Source organism: Rhinolophus hipposideros (assembly GCF_964194185.1).
Source record: "Rhinolophus hipposideros genome assembly, chromosome: 20".
Taxonomy (NCBI): Eukaryota; Metazoa; Chordata; class Mammalia; order Chiroptera; family Rhinolophidae; genus Rhinolophus; species Rhinolophus hipposideros.
The window spans coordinates 44,194,557-44,211,935 of NC_138066.1; the positions used below are offsets into that span (position 1 = coordinate 44,194,557).

Genomic DNA, 17,379 nt, shown 5'->3' on the forward strand with positions numbered 1-17,379 from the left:
CTCTGTCTATACTAATTCCAACCTACAAACACCAGCCAAGGTAAACAGAATTGCCCCGGAGAAGTAAGACCTGGTCCTTTTACCCTAATCCCTCTACCTTGTCCCCATAATATAAAAGAGAAAAGGAATCTTGCTCTCTTTCTCACTACTAGTCACCAAACTAAGGGCATGCTTGAAATGGGGTTGTAGGAAGAGATTTATTTAATACACTGCTTATGAGATGAAGGTTATGATTTGGATTTGACTAGCCTTTTATTTTTAGTTCTTAAAGTGCATCTTAATTAACAAAATGAAACTATTTTAATGTCTGAAATGGTCAGAAAGCTATGGTATCTGCCCAAGATGACAAAAAAAGCATAGGGAAGAAGATACAACAGAGTATTACCTAAAGTAATAAATTTATTTTTTATTAAAACTTTTCCATGTTTATTTGCTTGATTATGTTATTAGTCAACTTGGTGTCACCTACCATGCTCTCTTTTTAAATAGGAGAATTATTCAGGAGGAAACGTCAGAGTTGAAAGGTTCAAATCTGATTCTTTTAAGTTTTTCCAGCTCTGTAAAATGAGGAACTGTCTCAAATGATCTAGTCTTTCAGCTGTGACACACCAAGATTTCTACAGATATTTTGTTTCTTTCCAAAGAAACAGACGTGTAAAAGAGCAATGTCATCAAAGAACAGTGGAAAATAGGAGAAAGAAAATGAACAAAAAATACCTGAAACTGTGAACTTGGTCCAATAACGGAAGTACAAAAGAAGTAACTCCATTCTCTTCTAAGTAAAGTATTTATACTTAATTTTGCATTTTAAAAAAAAAAAACACTTTAAGAAACTTTAATATAAATGTGCACATGTATATATGTAGATACTTACAATAAAAAAAGTAAGAGACCAAAAGCCATTATTTTTTCTCCTCTTGCGAAAGATGAATGAAATCACGTATGTGAGGAATGTAAGAGAAGCTGCAGAACCAACTATGGAAACCACCTTTAAAAAGAGAATAAAAGCAAGATTAGAGGTGGCAGGTCATGTGTGGGATGGGGGCAGGGGCAGAATCAGATTATATTGCTGTCTAAGACAATTTTCTTACATATGCCTTTTGTTAATGACAAAATGTTAATGACAAAATGTTAATGACAAAATGTTAATAAAAATTTTGTTTGATTCTATTATTATATTTAACCTGGGAGAAAAATATCACTTACCAGAGAAAATACACATATGAATGAAAATCTGAGTTCCAAACACACGAAGTAGTAAATTAAATATATTGAAAGAAGAATCATGGAGTAAAAGGGGATGTCCACCAGAGCCTGTCCGCACCAGTACGCTGAAGGACAGAGGCCTGAAATCCACAACTGAGACTGAGTTTTTTGCTGATAAAGACATAGAAGAGACACAGGAGGGGTTGAAATCTTAAACAGAAAACATTTTTTTGTGTGAAAATGTTAATTTTTAATACATTTGCGAAATAGTATGTTGTTTGGCAGCTAGTTTTATTTGTCTGTGTTATTTTATATAGTAAACCTGCGCTTCAGTAAATATATAGCCCAGGGTTTAGGAAGCAGTCCTCAGGACAACTAAGACACTAATACTATCCTAAAGAAAACAGTATCTCTGGGACCAGAAAGTAGCGTCCTCCTAAGTATCTGACATCCAATGTGGGAATGTACAGCCTTTGGTGCAACAGAAAAGTCTGACCTATTTGGAAAGCTGATTTACCTTTTGGTAGAGATAAATAAAAATGACTATTATCATAAAATTTTGAAACCCAATTTATGAAAACCTAGTTAAAAGTTTGCAAATATCTTAATTTCATGTTATACGTAAAAAATACAGACTCCCTTTGGAATTGTGAAATAAATACATGCAATCAAAAAGTACCCAATTTTCATCTCTGAAATTATTTTATATGATTCCCTTTAAAGTGGGGGCAATTTTATTGTGCTGGGCAGTGAACTGTCTGACCTCTTTGACATCATAATAAAGCATTTGCAAGACATCATAATAAAGCATTTGCCAGACATCATAATAAGGCATTTGCCAGACTCTTAATGGGAATAAATAACAAAATTTATGTGTAAACACATTTTTCTTAACAGGCATTACTGTGTGTGTAAAACAATGAAATTCTAATTACTCAAGTCAGATAAAATCATTCATTCATTCTCTCCCACCCCCTCCCCCAACCTCCATATCTCCTCTTTCATTCTCACTTTCCTTCTCCCTCGCCCTCTCTTTCTCCCTGTCCATCTCCTTCTTCCTCTTACTTTGTAATCGCTGATGCTGCTCATGCTGATGTAAGGAGAAATGCAGTTTGAAACAAACAACAGAAGTAAGGGCACACCAAAAAAACCACTCTGTCGTATCATGTCATTCTGGAAGTCCAAAACACATCTGTAAGCTATTGAAATTGTTACAAACCATACAATCAAACATTTATAAGCTTTTAGGGAAGGGGGTAAACAGTGAAGAACTCAAAATGGAAGTATATACCTTATTTAAGAAGCAAAGAGAAAAGTAAACATGTTTTGTTACCCTTAATAGCAAGGTCCATTCCCAGCAACTATATGATATCAGAAAAAATTCAAAATCTAAATTTCTATGCATATATTTAGAGGTATGAGCAGTTTCTCTGCCATATTTGCACCTAGTAATTGTTAAATGATGACAGATTGTCTTCAGAGCTATACTTAAGAGTGTCTGAAGCACTGAGCAAAGTTGTCATTTGTTCCCATTTCCTATTTCCGAGAGGATGAATTATAAACAACAGCCTCTAATACTAAGTGCAAAACTAATAGTAATTGTCTTGAAGCTCTTCTTATGTTCTTGTTCCTACATACAAGACATAATTAGAGGAGAGCAAATCTTTCCTGCATAAATAATTTCTTTACTTCTAAAAATGTTTAAATTAAACAATCTTTAAGGCATGGAGGGGTCTTACTATAAATCTAAGTTGTTTTCCGGACAGGGTGATTTATTACTGTTATAACAATAGACTAAGAAAAAGGAGCGTAGAAATCGACCTATTTCATATACAAAATAGAGTGGCATTACACTAATTACTTACCGTGAAATTTTCTAGTAAAATTTTATTCTACACAACTGCTATGCATATACTTACAAACATCTACCCAATACCCAATTTCCATAATTTCTGCTATTTTCATCTATCATGATCAAACATACCTGTTAGCAATTATTCAAAGGCTGAGAAATGGGCATTAAAATTATATACGATCAAAAACTGCATTGCAATCCACAAGCTATAAAACATAAAAAAGCCAAGACCCAAAAGTACAATGCAGAACTTAAAATGATTGAGAAAACTTGCTTTAACCAGTGTATATGACATACTCAGCAAAACCCCCCAGGAAAATCTGACATAAGATTAAGGATTTGGGTTTGAGGTTTCTCTAGTGTTCTAGGTTTCCAAGCTATTCATTCATCCACTGATTTCAGCAAATAAGAACTGAGTACCCAGTAAATGTGAAGAACTACTCTAGACAGTGAGCCAAACAAAATCAAAATTATGATTCTTTAACAGCTGTTTTTTCATCTATCATTTAAAGTTTTTCAGTGTCCTTTCGGATCCTGGCTCTTTTAATGGTCTATGCCTTGGGGAGCTGAGTATAACTTTTGAGCAGACAAGATTTTAGATTAGAACGGTGAGACCAGTGACAAAACATTAATTCTGTAGGGTATCAAGTAGTAATGTAATAGAAAAATAGATCAGCAGAAAGAATAGAAATGGTAAGGTACATTAATTGACAAAGGTAAGGAATTTTATTATCTACTTCAATTTTTTCCATTAAAATTTTTAATTTAAAAAATTTAATAAGACTAAACATAAAATTACTTTAAAAATTCGTGATCTTTCAGAATAAGTAAGAGCAAACATGTACTGAATGCTTACTCTCCCCCTTAGAAGAATGTAAACCCCACAGGGTGGGATTTTTGTCTGTTCTGTTTGTGCTGTATCCCCAGCACCTAGAAATACCAAGGCATGGTAGATGCTCAACAAGTATTTGTAGAATGAATGAAAAACGTGTATGTCGGGCTCTGTTCTAGGCACTTAGAAAACTCACTTAATCCTCATGATAATCACACAAATACTACTGTATTTCTCATTTTATAGATGAGGCAGTGAGGCAAAGAGTGGCTAAGAAACCTGTTAATAAGTAGCAAAAGCAGGATTCAAACTCAAGTGGCAGGCTCTAGAGCCCTCACCCCTTATCCCTCTGCTATATTGCCTCACATAAGTCAATATTACACTTACCAAAGGAAATGAGCTTCTTTCCGTCTTAATAAGCTCTGTACAGTTAAAAAGTCCAAGAAGAGCATTGCTAACTATTCCCATAAGAACAGGAAAACAATTCAGTCTCTTAGTATTACATGCAATTGAAAATCTGTAATCCTTAAAAAAGAAAAAAAAGAACACACAAATGTAAGTTCTAAATTCTTAGAGTAAATATATTTTTGTATACTCATAGTTTACATATTACGAGTATTAATTTTTCCTTGACATTTCTGCCTTTTTGAATTGACATAATAATGTGTTAGTTTTATAATTCAAATGACTTGCTCTGTTAATGAAATAGATTAACATTCACTAACATGGAAAGATGTCAGAGATTTAGATTTTAGGTGACAAAGAAAGTTGCAGGACTCCTCCAATTCAATTCCAAATTCAAAAATATATTTTCAAATGAGATCATTCTATAGATAGTATTTTGTGTTTTCATAAAGGAAAAAGAGTGAAGAAGACATTTACCAAACTATTAACAAAACTACATGGCAAAATAAAGGAATGAAATTATGGAGAAAATTTTACCTTCTATGTTATAGACTAGTAATGCTTGAGTTTCTCCACTAAATATGCATTGCTTTTTCCAGCTTTATTGAGGTATAACTGACAAATAAAACTGAAAGACATTTAAAGTATACGTCTATATACACTGTGAAAGGATTCCTCCCATCTAATTCATTAACACAGCCATCACCTGACATGTGTCTAAATACGAGCACATGTAAGTTCTGCGCTCTGAGCAAATTTCAGTTATACAATAAATGTTATCAACTGTAGTCACCATATTGTACATTAGCTCCTCAGACCTTATTCATCTTATGGCTGCAAGTTTGTACTTTTTTTACCAACCTCTCCCTATTTCCCCCACCCCCTGGCAACCACTTTTCTACTCTGTTTCTATGAGTTTTATTTTTATATTTTCTGATTCCTTACATAAGTCATAGCATGCAGTGTTAGTTTTCTCTGTCTGATTTAGTTCATTTAACATAACACCTCGAGGTCCATCCAGTTGTCACAAAACATGTTACTTTTATTTTTTTATGTTTTTCCCCTTTCTTCCCCCTCCTCTCCCCGCCTCCCCTCCCACTCCGGTTCAAGCCGTTGTTTCCCAGTCTAGTTGTGTAGGACACAGCTCCCTGGCCTAGGCTGGTACTATGAGCATTGTGCTCCCCCTGGCTGAGGCAGTTAGTCACCGGTCGGCCCTTCACAGCAGCTCTCACCGGCTGCCGGCCACTCACGCTGGCCACTGGCCACTCCTGGCAGCACACGGTAGCCCACAGCAGCCCAGGCCGACCTCCGGCTGCTCAGGCAGCCCAGCTCCAGGGAGAGCTGTTGTTCACAGTCTTAGCTGTAGAGGGCGCAGCTCACTGGCCTATGTGGGAATTGAACCTGCGACCTCAGTGGCGTTAGGACCTCAGTGGCGTTAGGAGGATGGTGCTCCAACCACCTGAGCCACCAGGCTGGCCCACATGTGTTGCTTTTATAACGAACAAAATTACTAATAAAAATGACCCCCTGAAGAAATTACTGAAGATGTAAATGTGCCCTTTAAAGGATTAGAATTTCATGCCTTACTCAAAAAAGGACCAATGTGGCATTTTAACTTATGCTGATATAGAATAGTTGAGTTGCTTTTCTTTATTTCTAAAGTATTGGAATGTGGCAAAAACTCATTCATGATAGAACGGTACACGAAGGCAAACATACCTTCCGGTCGCCAGACACTATGATAGCGCCATTGTAGGAAGGATCATCTGTGCCATTTCTATTTCTAAAGTCATCTATTTCCAAAGCTATATCCTGAGACTTCAGTGAGTGTACAAGGTCTTCAATATTTGATCCTAATGTAGTCAATGAAAGAAGACAGCATAAAAGCAAATAGCAACAACAACAACAAAAATCAACATCAAAGCTGTAAAATAAGAATGGTTTCCTCTCATGTTAAGGAATACACAAAATAACATGATAAAGACCCTCACTCTTAAAGAATATAATGAAATTCATTCTGATGCTGGGACATCAGAGTCCAGTCTACCATCTTCAGTGTAAGGGACTCTTTTCAGAAAATGTTAATTTATCTTGTAAAGCTCATAAAGTAAAAAGAGTTATATTTGCAATTGTCACAGAAATAAAACTTTATGTAAGTGACTTGTAAACGTTTCCCAAACCCTGTAACGTTTGTAATTATAAAATAGTACGTACAAAATACATACCTCATGACCTAGGCTTGTTCTAGTGACACAAATCAGTCCTACTCATTATGTACCCTAACTCTCGTTACTTTGCAATGATGTTTACAGTACTAGTGATCCATTCAAAATATCTTTATGAAATTAAGTAAACTTGATATTTTCCATTATGTCCATTATTTTTAAATTTGAAAATGAGCCTATCAGTTTCCTTAATTTGAAAATAAGGAAAACTAGACATACACTTTTTCTCCATTTCCCTTCAAGTTGTTTCAAGCTGTTTTAATATAGGTCTTTTTGTCTTTCAGGTTTGTGCTTTCTAATGGTCTCTGATGATAAAAAGAATAAGACTAAAAGTCAGGCCTATTTCTCACCTGTATTATTGATGATCAACAGACTGCTAAGAGGAGTTTGTGGGAGTTGTTTCAGAGAAAGGAAATACATACTGGATGAAAGCTCCCAATGATAAGTTTGATAGAATAATGTATGTATTACATAGTGACAAATAGCAGGGACACAAGCAATTCCAAGTATCAGTAACCTAAATAAAAGAAAATTAAAACATGAGTCTAAAATATTTTCCTTCAGATTTAAGTCACAAGCATGCCATAAAAATGGCAACCTATGGAAATTCAACATACAACACATGATTACATATAATGAAACTGAATGTGAGATTAATCTGAAAATGGGCTAAAAGTTTTGCAAAATTCCTATCATAGTGTAAGGTGTCTGAGAGTAACAGAAAATCCAGATAGAAGGTAAGCTCCAGGGGGTTCCTCTGTGGGCTTGCTGGTTAGGAAGGACAACGTGGGAAGAAGTTTTAGACATACCAGGAGCCTCAAACAGCCTGTGTAGGTCATTTTAAAGCGAAAGAGGCCCTATTTCACACTGTGGCCTCAAGCTTGCAATGTGCATAATTTCAAGTAAAATTTTAAATAGCATCAGCTGTTAAAATACAGCTGCAATATATAATACACTACTTTCAGATGCTATAACTCATTGCACTGACTCAAACTACAAGTGAAACACTTCCAAGCAACCTTTCTGTTTCTCTAATAAGTTTGTGAATCCACTCTTTGCAATGACTACTTTCTCATCAGACCTCAGGCTCTGCCTCCTTGTCCCTCACTCTCGACCTCACATTTCGTAAAGGAAATAAAATAGTCATCAGATAGAAACTCCCCCTGGTGTTACTACCACCAAAAGAAAAAATATCTACAGATGCCAATCCTCTTCTCGTTCTTTCCTTCCATTGTAATCAATGACATCTTCACTCCTATCAAACGCCAGTCCTTTTCAAAACTGCTCTGGATCTAGTCCTTTGTCACCCTCCCTGACATCTTTCTCAGTTAGCTCAACTTCAATGATTTTCACTCTACTGTCTTATTCCCATCATCACTGAAACATGTTCTAATACTTCCCATTCATTAAACAACAAAAAAATGAAATTTCCTCCTGACTTCAATCTCCCTCCAGCTACTCTTCTATCTCTCTACTTCCCTCCATGAGCAAGCACTTCAAAACAGTTGTCTACTTTTGGACCTTCTCTTTATAAAACCTTCATGACTTCCTTTTTTGACAAGTAGGAAGATTTGGCAAAACAACAGATGATTTCTGCTCTGAACTGTTCTTCTCCCCTTACTTCTTCATCTCTTCATGTTTTCCAATCTTGATCATTTCAGTGAGGCCAGCACTGACCACCCTGTTCAGAACTGTGATGAACCCAAATCCCACAAGCTCTCTCCATCCCTTAACTCTATGTTATTTTGTATAACCAACTATATAATTCTGTTTCTATATTTATTATTTTTTATCTTTTCCCCCTAACCAGAAGGTACTACCACTGGGGCATGGATCTGTGACATTTTTATGCTCACTAACATAACCAAAGTACCTAGAACAATGCCTAGCACAAAACAGGTTTCAATCAAGATTTGCGATATAATGAATGATTAACATATCTAATGGGTGATTATTTAATTGGTATTTTTCTCCTCTACAGATAGTAAATCTAAAGGCCTTGTCAGTTGTGTTCACTACTGTAGGATAGTACCGTAAGTGCTCAAAAAAATATTAAATGAATGAAGAAATTAATAGACTACTTTTTTTCATATTTGAACCTTTTTTGCATATATTGACTAAAGAGATTTATAGTAGTCTGATACTTACAAGGACAAAAAGATGTTCCTTTCGCGCTTTAACTTTAAGAAGCGAAGCCTTGCCATTGCACAGACCTGCCGTTTCCAGAGAGTTCCATTACTGACAACCATTTGCAATCCAGGAAGGGAACAAAGAGCCTGCTGCATTTCAGACTCAATTCCAGTATCTCTTGTCACATCAATTTCCTCCTGTTTCTGAATGCCCAAATCTATAACCATGTAACAAACCATTATAATAAGCTATGTTATTTACTTTCTCTTTAGAAATTCTGAAAATTATATTAGAATATTTGAAACAACACTTCTAACAACTTAAGCTACTGATATCTATAAGTCTTATATTCAAAATCTTTCCTTCAAATGTAATGGATCCAATTTAATGAGTAAATTGATTTTTGAGCATGCTTTAGGCCTCTTGAAAAATATTTATTCTTTTATACCAACGGCAGCAGCTCTTCACCAAGGGGTTTTTGCAGAGAGAGTTTTATGCAAAAGCACAGGGATAAATTTATACAGTTGAACTTCTAAAAGCTGAGTTTCTCTGTAGTCTGGACTCTCCTTCACAGGATTGGTCCATCGCTGATGATTGACATCCCAGCGACCATTTCAAGACACTGTGGTGTTTAAGTGACAGAAAGTCCACAGAAAACCTCCTGTTCAAATCCCACATACACCACACATTATAGTTGCATGGCTTGGCTAATTGCTCAACTTCTCTCAATCTCAGTTTTCTCACCTGCATCATGAAGTTATTACGGAACTAAGAACAATATAATCCAACAGCTGAGTACAATGGCTGGCACACAGTACGCTCATAAATTCTTCTCATTATTACAAAGTAAACTAAGGGAAGATACCATCTTATTTAATCGTCTATTATTAATACGTTAATTAGAATTAGTTCACTGGCTAAATAAGAGTACATTTTTATAGGGAATGGCAATTAAGAGACAAAGCCAGAATTCGCAGAGAGCTAACTGATGATAAAGGACAAGTGGCCATTGCAAAGGGACATGGCTGTCACTAACATGACAGGCAGACAGATGTCACAAAGTAATTTCCCTAGCACTAAGCCTGAGTATGTAGATATAAAATAACTATGCTTTTAAAAATGGACAGTCTTATTTTATACGTGATACACATTCTAGGCATAATCCCACATAAAAATCTGCAAAGATGAATTAATACATGGTCATTTTCTTTTTCATTTTTCTTAATTTTCTGCTAGACACACATTTTTATACCTGGTTCATCAACTGCTGATTTGCCTTCTAGATTCAAGAATACTTCATTCAGAGTTGTCATGGAAACACTATAATTCATTATGCCCTGGTTAGAACATTTATCAAGGTCATTGCAGAGATCTAAAAAGCAGATAGTAATAAAGTGATACAATTAAAATTGGTAATGAGTACACTAAAATACTAATTCCTAAAAATTAGTCAGACTAGATAAATCTAAAATCTAAATAGATAAATAGATAAAATCTAAATAGATAAATCTAAATCTAAAATCGTAAGCTTTAAAATTACTTGTCTCACTAAGACCAAGTGTGTGTTTGTATAACTATGGATCTGTATGTCTGTTTAAAAATTCATTAGGCATGGGTGAACTATATATTTTCTTCTCCATATTTTCTAACTTTTCTATACTGAGCATATAACATTTATAATTAAATTATAATTTGCAATGACCCTATTAAATTGCTTACAAGTGTTTCAAAAATAAGGTCTTATTTAATCTGCATCTCTAACATAAGCTAAGTTTCTGCTATTTCAGAAAAGAGATTATTTCAAAGCTTCATTTAAAGCTAAGCAAATCTGGATTTCTTAGTGAAATACATTTGTGGAAATTTTGGTTTTTCTTGCATTCAAACCATGTATCTGTTAACACTCTCTCCATCATGGTGGAAATAGGAGGCAGCCTACTTATGAAGAAATATTTTCATGTCTACAAGCTTTAAACCTCACTGATAGAAAACACAATCAGCACAATCTTAGAAAGGTAACTATATTCTATGTGGTCACACAGTAAGTTACCTGAAAATCTGTTTGTTCTTTCGAAGGGCAAACTATACACAAGTTTTTCTTCAGTTTCTGTTCTTAACTTGGCATCAGGGATGTGCTGTCTAATGAGGGATGTGACTCTCTCTGGATTACACATTTCATTCCTGTGTAAACTAATGTTTCAAAAGAAGCATAAGCCTTTGAATTCTTCTCAACACAACTGCTCATGAAAAAACAGCTTTTGATTAAATAATTTGTATATATTTCAAGCATACCCTGCTAACTTCAGTAATCACTTCCCACAAATCAGATATTCCACTTCAAAGTGCTAATTGGTAGCCTATTTTGCATTATTTTACATGGGGAAAAAATAAAGTGCATTACATGTCAACCTCAAACACCCAGCAAACGTCCTAAAATGTAATTAAGGAGAGTTGAAATATCAGTACACACACACACACACACACACACACGTGCACGTATAATCATGATTGGATGTAAAGTGCATGGAATATTGCTTCTGGATCACTGAAAAATTAGTAAGATTTTTAATAAGCACTTGCTTTCTATGCAGCAAATGGCCTCTCTTAACGCCAACAACTCATTTGTCATGCTTTCTAAAACATCCCATGTGATATTCTGACATTGAAGTGGATTCTGACATGTGAAGCATATTTGGAATACAATTTCAGACTTTTAGAGCATACAGGTTTGTTAAAAATGATCAATTTCTTTTTGGGAACATAAATTTTTCCTATACAAATACTGGCCACAAAACATTATATTGAAAGATGTGCATACTTTTTAGAAATTTACATGCTTAAAACCAAGAGATAACCAACAAGGAAAATGTTAATGGTGGAGATATTTTGTACTGTTTATTGTAAATCAATTTCCACCAAATATTAAGTTGACTTTTTTAATATCTCTAAAGGATTACACGAAATGTCATCCTTCTTACTGACACACTCATATTAAAAACAGCTACTGCCAGAATACATTACCTTAAATGATATCCAAGACCCCATTTTCGCTTCAGAAACAGAGATGATCCTGCACATTTCAACTTCCCATTAGACAGAAACACTTTCCTATCTGAGGAGGAAAAAAAGAAAGAGTGAATTAAGTGAATTCCTTATATGGTTTATTCTCCACTCTGGAGACCAAAACACAGAATGAATTTTTCAGTATGAATGCAATCATGACATAATTGAGCTTCTGTGTGCAGGACCAACTCTCACTCTCATGCCTACCTTGGGGCAGGTCTCAGAAATTCACTGCATCCCTCACAGCTGATTCAGTGGCATAAAATACTGCAAGCATGGCTCAATTCTCAACTCTCCTTTGTCCACTTACTTTGCCATGTAACTTTGCAGTGTTCTCTCACCATGGGCCAAGTGACCTGCTCCAGCCCTTGGTAACAACCTGCACCATGTGAATTGCTTTGGCCAATGGATTGCCAGCGGACACTGGCAAACAAAGGTTTGAAATGGGATTTGAACTGGGATTTGCTCTCTTGAACCTCAGTCACTGCCATGAGAATGTCTGGGAAAACAAAATACACCTAGAGTAGGGCTGAGTCACCTAAAGCACCCTAGCCAGCAGCTATCAACCACCTGACGTATAAGCAAACCCAGTCAAATACCTGGAACTCTCTCTAGGTGAACCACCCTAAACTGCCAACTCGCCAACTCATGCACTACAGCAATGCTTATGGATTTAAGGCACTGAGTTTGGGGATGGTTTATTACATAGCATTTCGGAGGCAGGAGACAGCTGACACAAGAGGTAGAGTATATATTACCTTCCATTTCATGGAGGAAACAGAATCGTGTTATATTATACATCAGACAGTAAACATTTCTCTTCTTTCCACTGAGTCCCTTTCTGATTTAATTTTTCCCAGATTCTTCCTTCACACAGGTTTACTGATAGCCTCCCCCACCTGCCACTATTTTCTAGGAAAAAACATTTGTTCTATTTCTAATTCTCTAATATTGCATCTGCACACCCAACACCTCACTCAGTGAACAAAGATGATCCTAAAAAGGCAACAAATGGTGGTAAATTTAAAAAAAAGATTTTTCTCCCAGCTAAAAGTTTTTTCTATCCAACAAAAAAAGTATACATGAAAGGTAAAATTCAAAAAAAATATATACTTGTGATTAATGTAGACAGTCAAAAAAGTTACAGACTAGAAGACAGGCAAAACATGGCTCTCAGAACTCCCTGGGAGATCAGAATTCCTCGGAGGCAAAGCACATCCCTAAAATACAGTCACTCAAAGGGATGGCAAACAAGATTCTCTTCTTTTAAAAACAGATCATAGTGCTCGTTTCAACAGCACATATACTAAAAACAGATCATAGAGGTCATCTCTTCTGTTCAAGTCTTCAATAATTAATTAGAATAAAGACACCAAGACTCACCAGCCAAGATGTCAGCCTCATCTATGAAATGGGTACTAAAAAGGATCACGTGATTTGTTTTACGCTCCCCCAGGAGGTTCCAAATTTGGTGCCTTGAAAAAGGATCCAATCCAGCAGTTGGTTCATCCAGTAGCAAAACCTACAAAGAAGGAAATATATGAAAACATCTTCCACTTCTTCAGAAAGGATCTTCAGAAAGTAGCATGGAAACCAATATGACTTCTAGATTCAAATACAATCCTCCCCCATATCCCTAATGAGCTTGCATGGTCCTTTACTACAAATTCTCTCACGTTTGGTAATGAGAGTTTGGACTTTAATAAAGTTTTATATCCTTCAATCCAAATTAATCTCAAAAAACAATTTTTCTCTCACCTGAGGATCTCCTAAAATGGCAATCCCAAATGTTAGTTTTCTCTTATGTCCATCACTTAATTTTTCAGCAATGACATCTTGAATGTTTTGTAAGTCTAATTCCATTATAACTCTTTTCACCTATCAAAAAAAAAACCCCTACATTAATACGAAACGTTTTACTTTGAGCAGTCTTAACTCCCTAACAAATTTGAAGAAATATATTCTAGGACTTCATTGATTAAGCTTTACTTATGAAAGAGTAAAGTAACAGTTAAACAAAAATACGGTCGGGAACAAATTAAGTAAATTATTTGCAAAGCCATCAATTCTAATATCTTCACCTACCTCTTTTTCCACTTCCTTTGGCTGAATCCCTTTTATTTTAGCAAACAGCCTGAGGTTGTCTCTCACAGTAAGAAATTCAAATTGAATATTGACTTGTGGACAAAATCCAATGTTCTTTCTGATTTCCTCCATGTTAGTTATTTCAGAGAGTGTGGTATTATAAATAGTGGCTGATCCTATAAATAGAAATTTTAGAATATTTAACAACAGGATAGTAACTCTATGCAGTGATAATATGGGATATTCACTGAAGAATTTTCACGCTTGATAACTACATAATTAATACATTTAGAAATTCAGATTATTCTTTTTTTAAATTTTATTTATTGGAGTGACAATTGTTAGTAAAATTACATAGATTTCAGGTGTACAATTCTGTATTACATCATCTATAAATCCCATTGTGTGTTCACCACCCAGGGTCAGTTCTCCTTCCATCACCATGTATATGATCCCCCTTACCCTCATCTCCCACCCCTCACTCACCTTACCCTCTGGTAACCACTAAACTATTCTCTGTGTCTCTGAGTTTTTGTTTCTCATTTGTTTGTTTTGTTCTTTTATTGTTTTTGGTTTATATACCACATATCAGTGAAATCATATGAGTCTCTGCTTTTTCTGTCTGACTTATTTCGCTTAGTTAGCATTATACTCTCAAGATCCATCCATGTTGATTATTCTTAACATAAATACCAGTGTCCACAAAAAAAGTATTCATGGAATGACCAATAGTGGAATGAAATACAAGCCTTCTCATGAATTTATAGAAATATAAAATATATATTTCCTGCTCTAAATTACTCAATTGTGTAAAAAGTCTGCTTTAGAGAAACAGTTTTCTTCTACATACTCAGATTGAGGAACCTGCTTTATCAGCCAACTATCTTTGCAAAATTATTTTCTTACCTTCCGTGGAAACAGACAACCCACTAAGAATGTTTAGCAGTGTTGATTTGCCAGCTCCACTATGGCCTAGTATTGCAGTGATTTGTCCTTCATATATGTCAAGAAATATGCCTGTTTACAATAAAATGTGAACATCAGACTTTGGACTATATTCAGATTAAACTGACTTTCAAAAACTTGGAAGAGTAAAATGTAACTCAACATTTTGTTTTATTGGTATTCTACTATGTCCTCTATAAAACTATATATATTTATGAAGACAAAGCATCAAGTTATCTGGAGAAATTGGATCAAGACTGGGAATGTAAATTTCTACCCTCCTTCCTGCCCCAAATCCTTCGAATGTCAAAAAATATGTATGTTTAATATTAAATAATTGAGCAAAAGCTACAGAGATTAAAAGAGAGTAACAGAATATTTGCTTGCTGGGCAAAAGAAAGCAGTGAGATTTAAGAAATAATCTCAGGAATCCCATAGTTGGAGACAGAAATGCTAGGTACAGCGGCCAAGATGAGTTTATTCCATTAGGAGGGAAGGAGGATGGGTTAAGGAGAGGATGGTAAAGTTGCCCCCCGCCCCACCCGCCACTGGTCATTGTTCTGTTGTCACAAAAGGGTGGATATGGTCTCTAAAGAGGTCTGTTGGGATCCAGGACATGTCACAGGCATTTTTATATGTGTGTGTTTAGAAATTGATAATCTTTTCTTTAACGTTTGACTAACTCCACCGGAAAACAACAAAGAGTTCTATTTGCACCCCAGACATTTTAAGAGATTGTCAAAGAAAGAAAACATGGAATTATATTGTCAGAGAACAAATAAGAAGGCAAACCACAACCCCAAACAGATAATGAAAAGTTCTATGAAAGTAAAAACAATTCCAGTGATACTCCAAACTCAGTTTGACAAATTCAGGTTAAAGATTATAAACCAGCAGAAACAGTAAAATCCTATTTTTTAAAAAATATTTTATACATACATACATAGAAAAAGATAACATATTATTGGTGACTATCCGTAACAGAGGTATGCTTTTTTTTCTTTTCATCTATATTTATTCTCTAATTTTCCCCTATGACTTTTGTATTTTCAGAAAACAAACAAAAAAAATTAATTAAAAACATCATCAAAACAATGAAGTTTTTCCTTTACCTCGCAACGCTCCTATTTTTTCATGCTTTCCATTATGTTCTTTTTTAACATTTCTGATTCTGAAAGAAGATTAAGCAACTATGAGGTAAATACATTTTCTAACAGCAGAGATTATGTTAACTGCCAATACTCCAGTGTGTGATTGAACCTAAGCTTCACAAAGTAGGGTGTCACCCCCTTAATGGGATCCAAGAAGGGTAGCAGTGAAAGCCCACACCACCCCCAGAAGAGATTTGCACAGACCTGCTTATACTCTTACCAACCTTGACATTTCATATATTCCAGTCATTTCTCTAAATTAGCAAATGAAGGGAAAGCTACAACTGAAAGTAGAAAAGGAGCGAGAGAGGAAGGAACGGAGAGGGGCTTTCCCTCAGTCCTGCTCCCCTCTCCAGTTATTATTCAATCGTTCTGTTTCCAGAAACGAATGAGGAAAACGTAGGATGATGGCAGAGGACAACCTGAAAGAAAGGAGCTTTCAAAAACACATCATCTGTAACAACATCTGACCTGTCGTTGGCCCTGTTGCAGCTTCCTTTCTTAAGCTGTTGCCCCTCAGTGTATATAGTCACATAATTTGTTAAGTACCTTATGGCTTCTTTTCCGTGGAACTCTGGAGATACTGGTTCAAAAGAGTCATCCGAGGAATGCTCGGTATTTAGTTCATTCTCAAAGTCTTTATGCTGAGCATTTTGATGTTGGGACCAGAATGAAGACTTTAGGAAAAACAATGGTGAAAGCCTCTGGCCATCTCCATCTAATCAATCAAGACATAATTAAGTACTGAATCAATCATACCATATCAGTAAAGCATGACTTCTGTCCTAGTGTGGCTTGATATCAACTTTGAATTTAAGTTATTATGTTGGGAATTTACGTTTATAATGTTAAAAGTGAAGTATTACAGGGATATTGAAGTGAAGACAGTGTTTGGCCTTTGATAAAATTTTTATCTCTGCTTCATAAAAATAAAAGAGCTTATCAAAGAAGATAAAGTTTAGCTCTAGGAAATCATATCAAACATCACGAATTTCCTCACTTTCGGGATTTCCAGACATTTGGATGCTTCACAAGAAAAATTGTGTATGCTGAGTTCTGCAATAGTATATGAATAAATATTATTTTGATAACCCAGAAAAAAATGAATATTGAAAGTAAGGAATATGTGAGTCACTATAAATCAACAGTCAGCCTTTTTCAAAGCCCTAAGAATAAAACAAAAGTAGAAAAATTAAGTTATTAATTACAGAAAGGTAGACTTCAGGCTGAATAATTGTTGGCATCTAGGAAAAAGGTGTGAAAAGGAGGAAAATTAAAATTAAGACATCGAAGTGAGAAACACAGGAAAACTTTAAATCCCATAAGCAAATGAAAGAAACACAAATCAAACTGTTTCTGCCATGTCCATTATATTTTATGTAAATTTATTTTCAACCAGATACACCAATAATCCTTTAACTTTTTACAACCTCATGAAGTTATACAAGGATTTTTTCAAGAGACAGTTCATATCATTCCAAGGCA

The 17,379-nt window shown here is 35.2% G+C and overlaps 1 protein-coding gene across 5 annotated transcripts in view; it reads right to left on the minus strand.

The window, feature by feature from the left end:
• The window catches only part of ABCA10 (ATP binding cassette subfamily A member 10), a 49,517-nt gene that overhangs the window by 13,926 nt on the left and 18,212 nt on the right, over positions 1-17,379 (minus strand). For 3 of the 5 annotated variants that reach the window (XM_081028890.1, XM_081028891.1, XM_081028889.1), the window contains exons 10-25: positions 16,444-16,612; positions 15,856-15,914; positions 14,705-14,815; positions 13,799-13,974; positions 13,472-13,591; positions 13,097-13,235; positions 11,672-11,762; positions 10,701-10,840; positions 9,906-10,025; positions 8,672-8,870; positions 6,874-7,040; positions 6,018-6,151; positions 4,281-4,418; positions 2,272-2,379; positions 1,207-1,377; positions 875-988 (exon numbers count right to left, since the gene is read on the minus strand). In XM_081028890.1, coding sequence (XP_080885016.1) covers positions 875-988; positions 1,207-1,377; positions 2,272-2,379; positions 4,281-4,418; positions 6,018-6,151; positions 6,874-7,040; positions 8,672-8,870; positions 9,906-10,025; positions 10,701-10,840; positions 11,672-11,762; positions 13,097-13,235; positions 13,472-13,591; positions 13,799-13,974; positions 14,705-14,815; positions 15,856-15,914; positions 16,444-16,612 — 2,156 coding nt within the window. The remainder of the gene's footprint in view (positions 1-874; positions 989-1,206; positions 1,378-2,271; positions 2,380-4,280; positions 4,419-6,017; positions 6,152-6,873; positions 7,041-8,671; positions 8,871-9,905; positions 10,026-10,700; positions 10,841-11,671; positions 11,763-13,096; positions 13,236-13,471; positions 13,592-13,798; positions 13,975-14,704; positions 14,816-15,855; positions 15,915-16,443; positions 16,613-17,379) is intronic. The other 2 variants (XM_081028892.1, XM_081028893.1) reach the window with 2 other exon arrangements.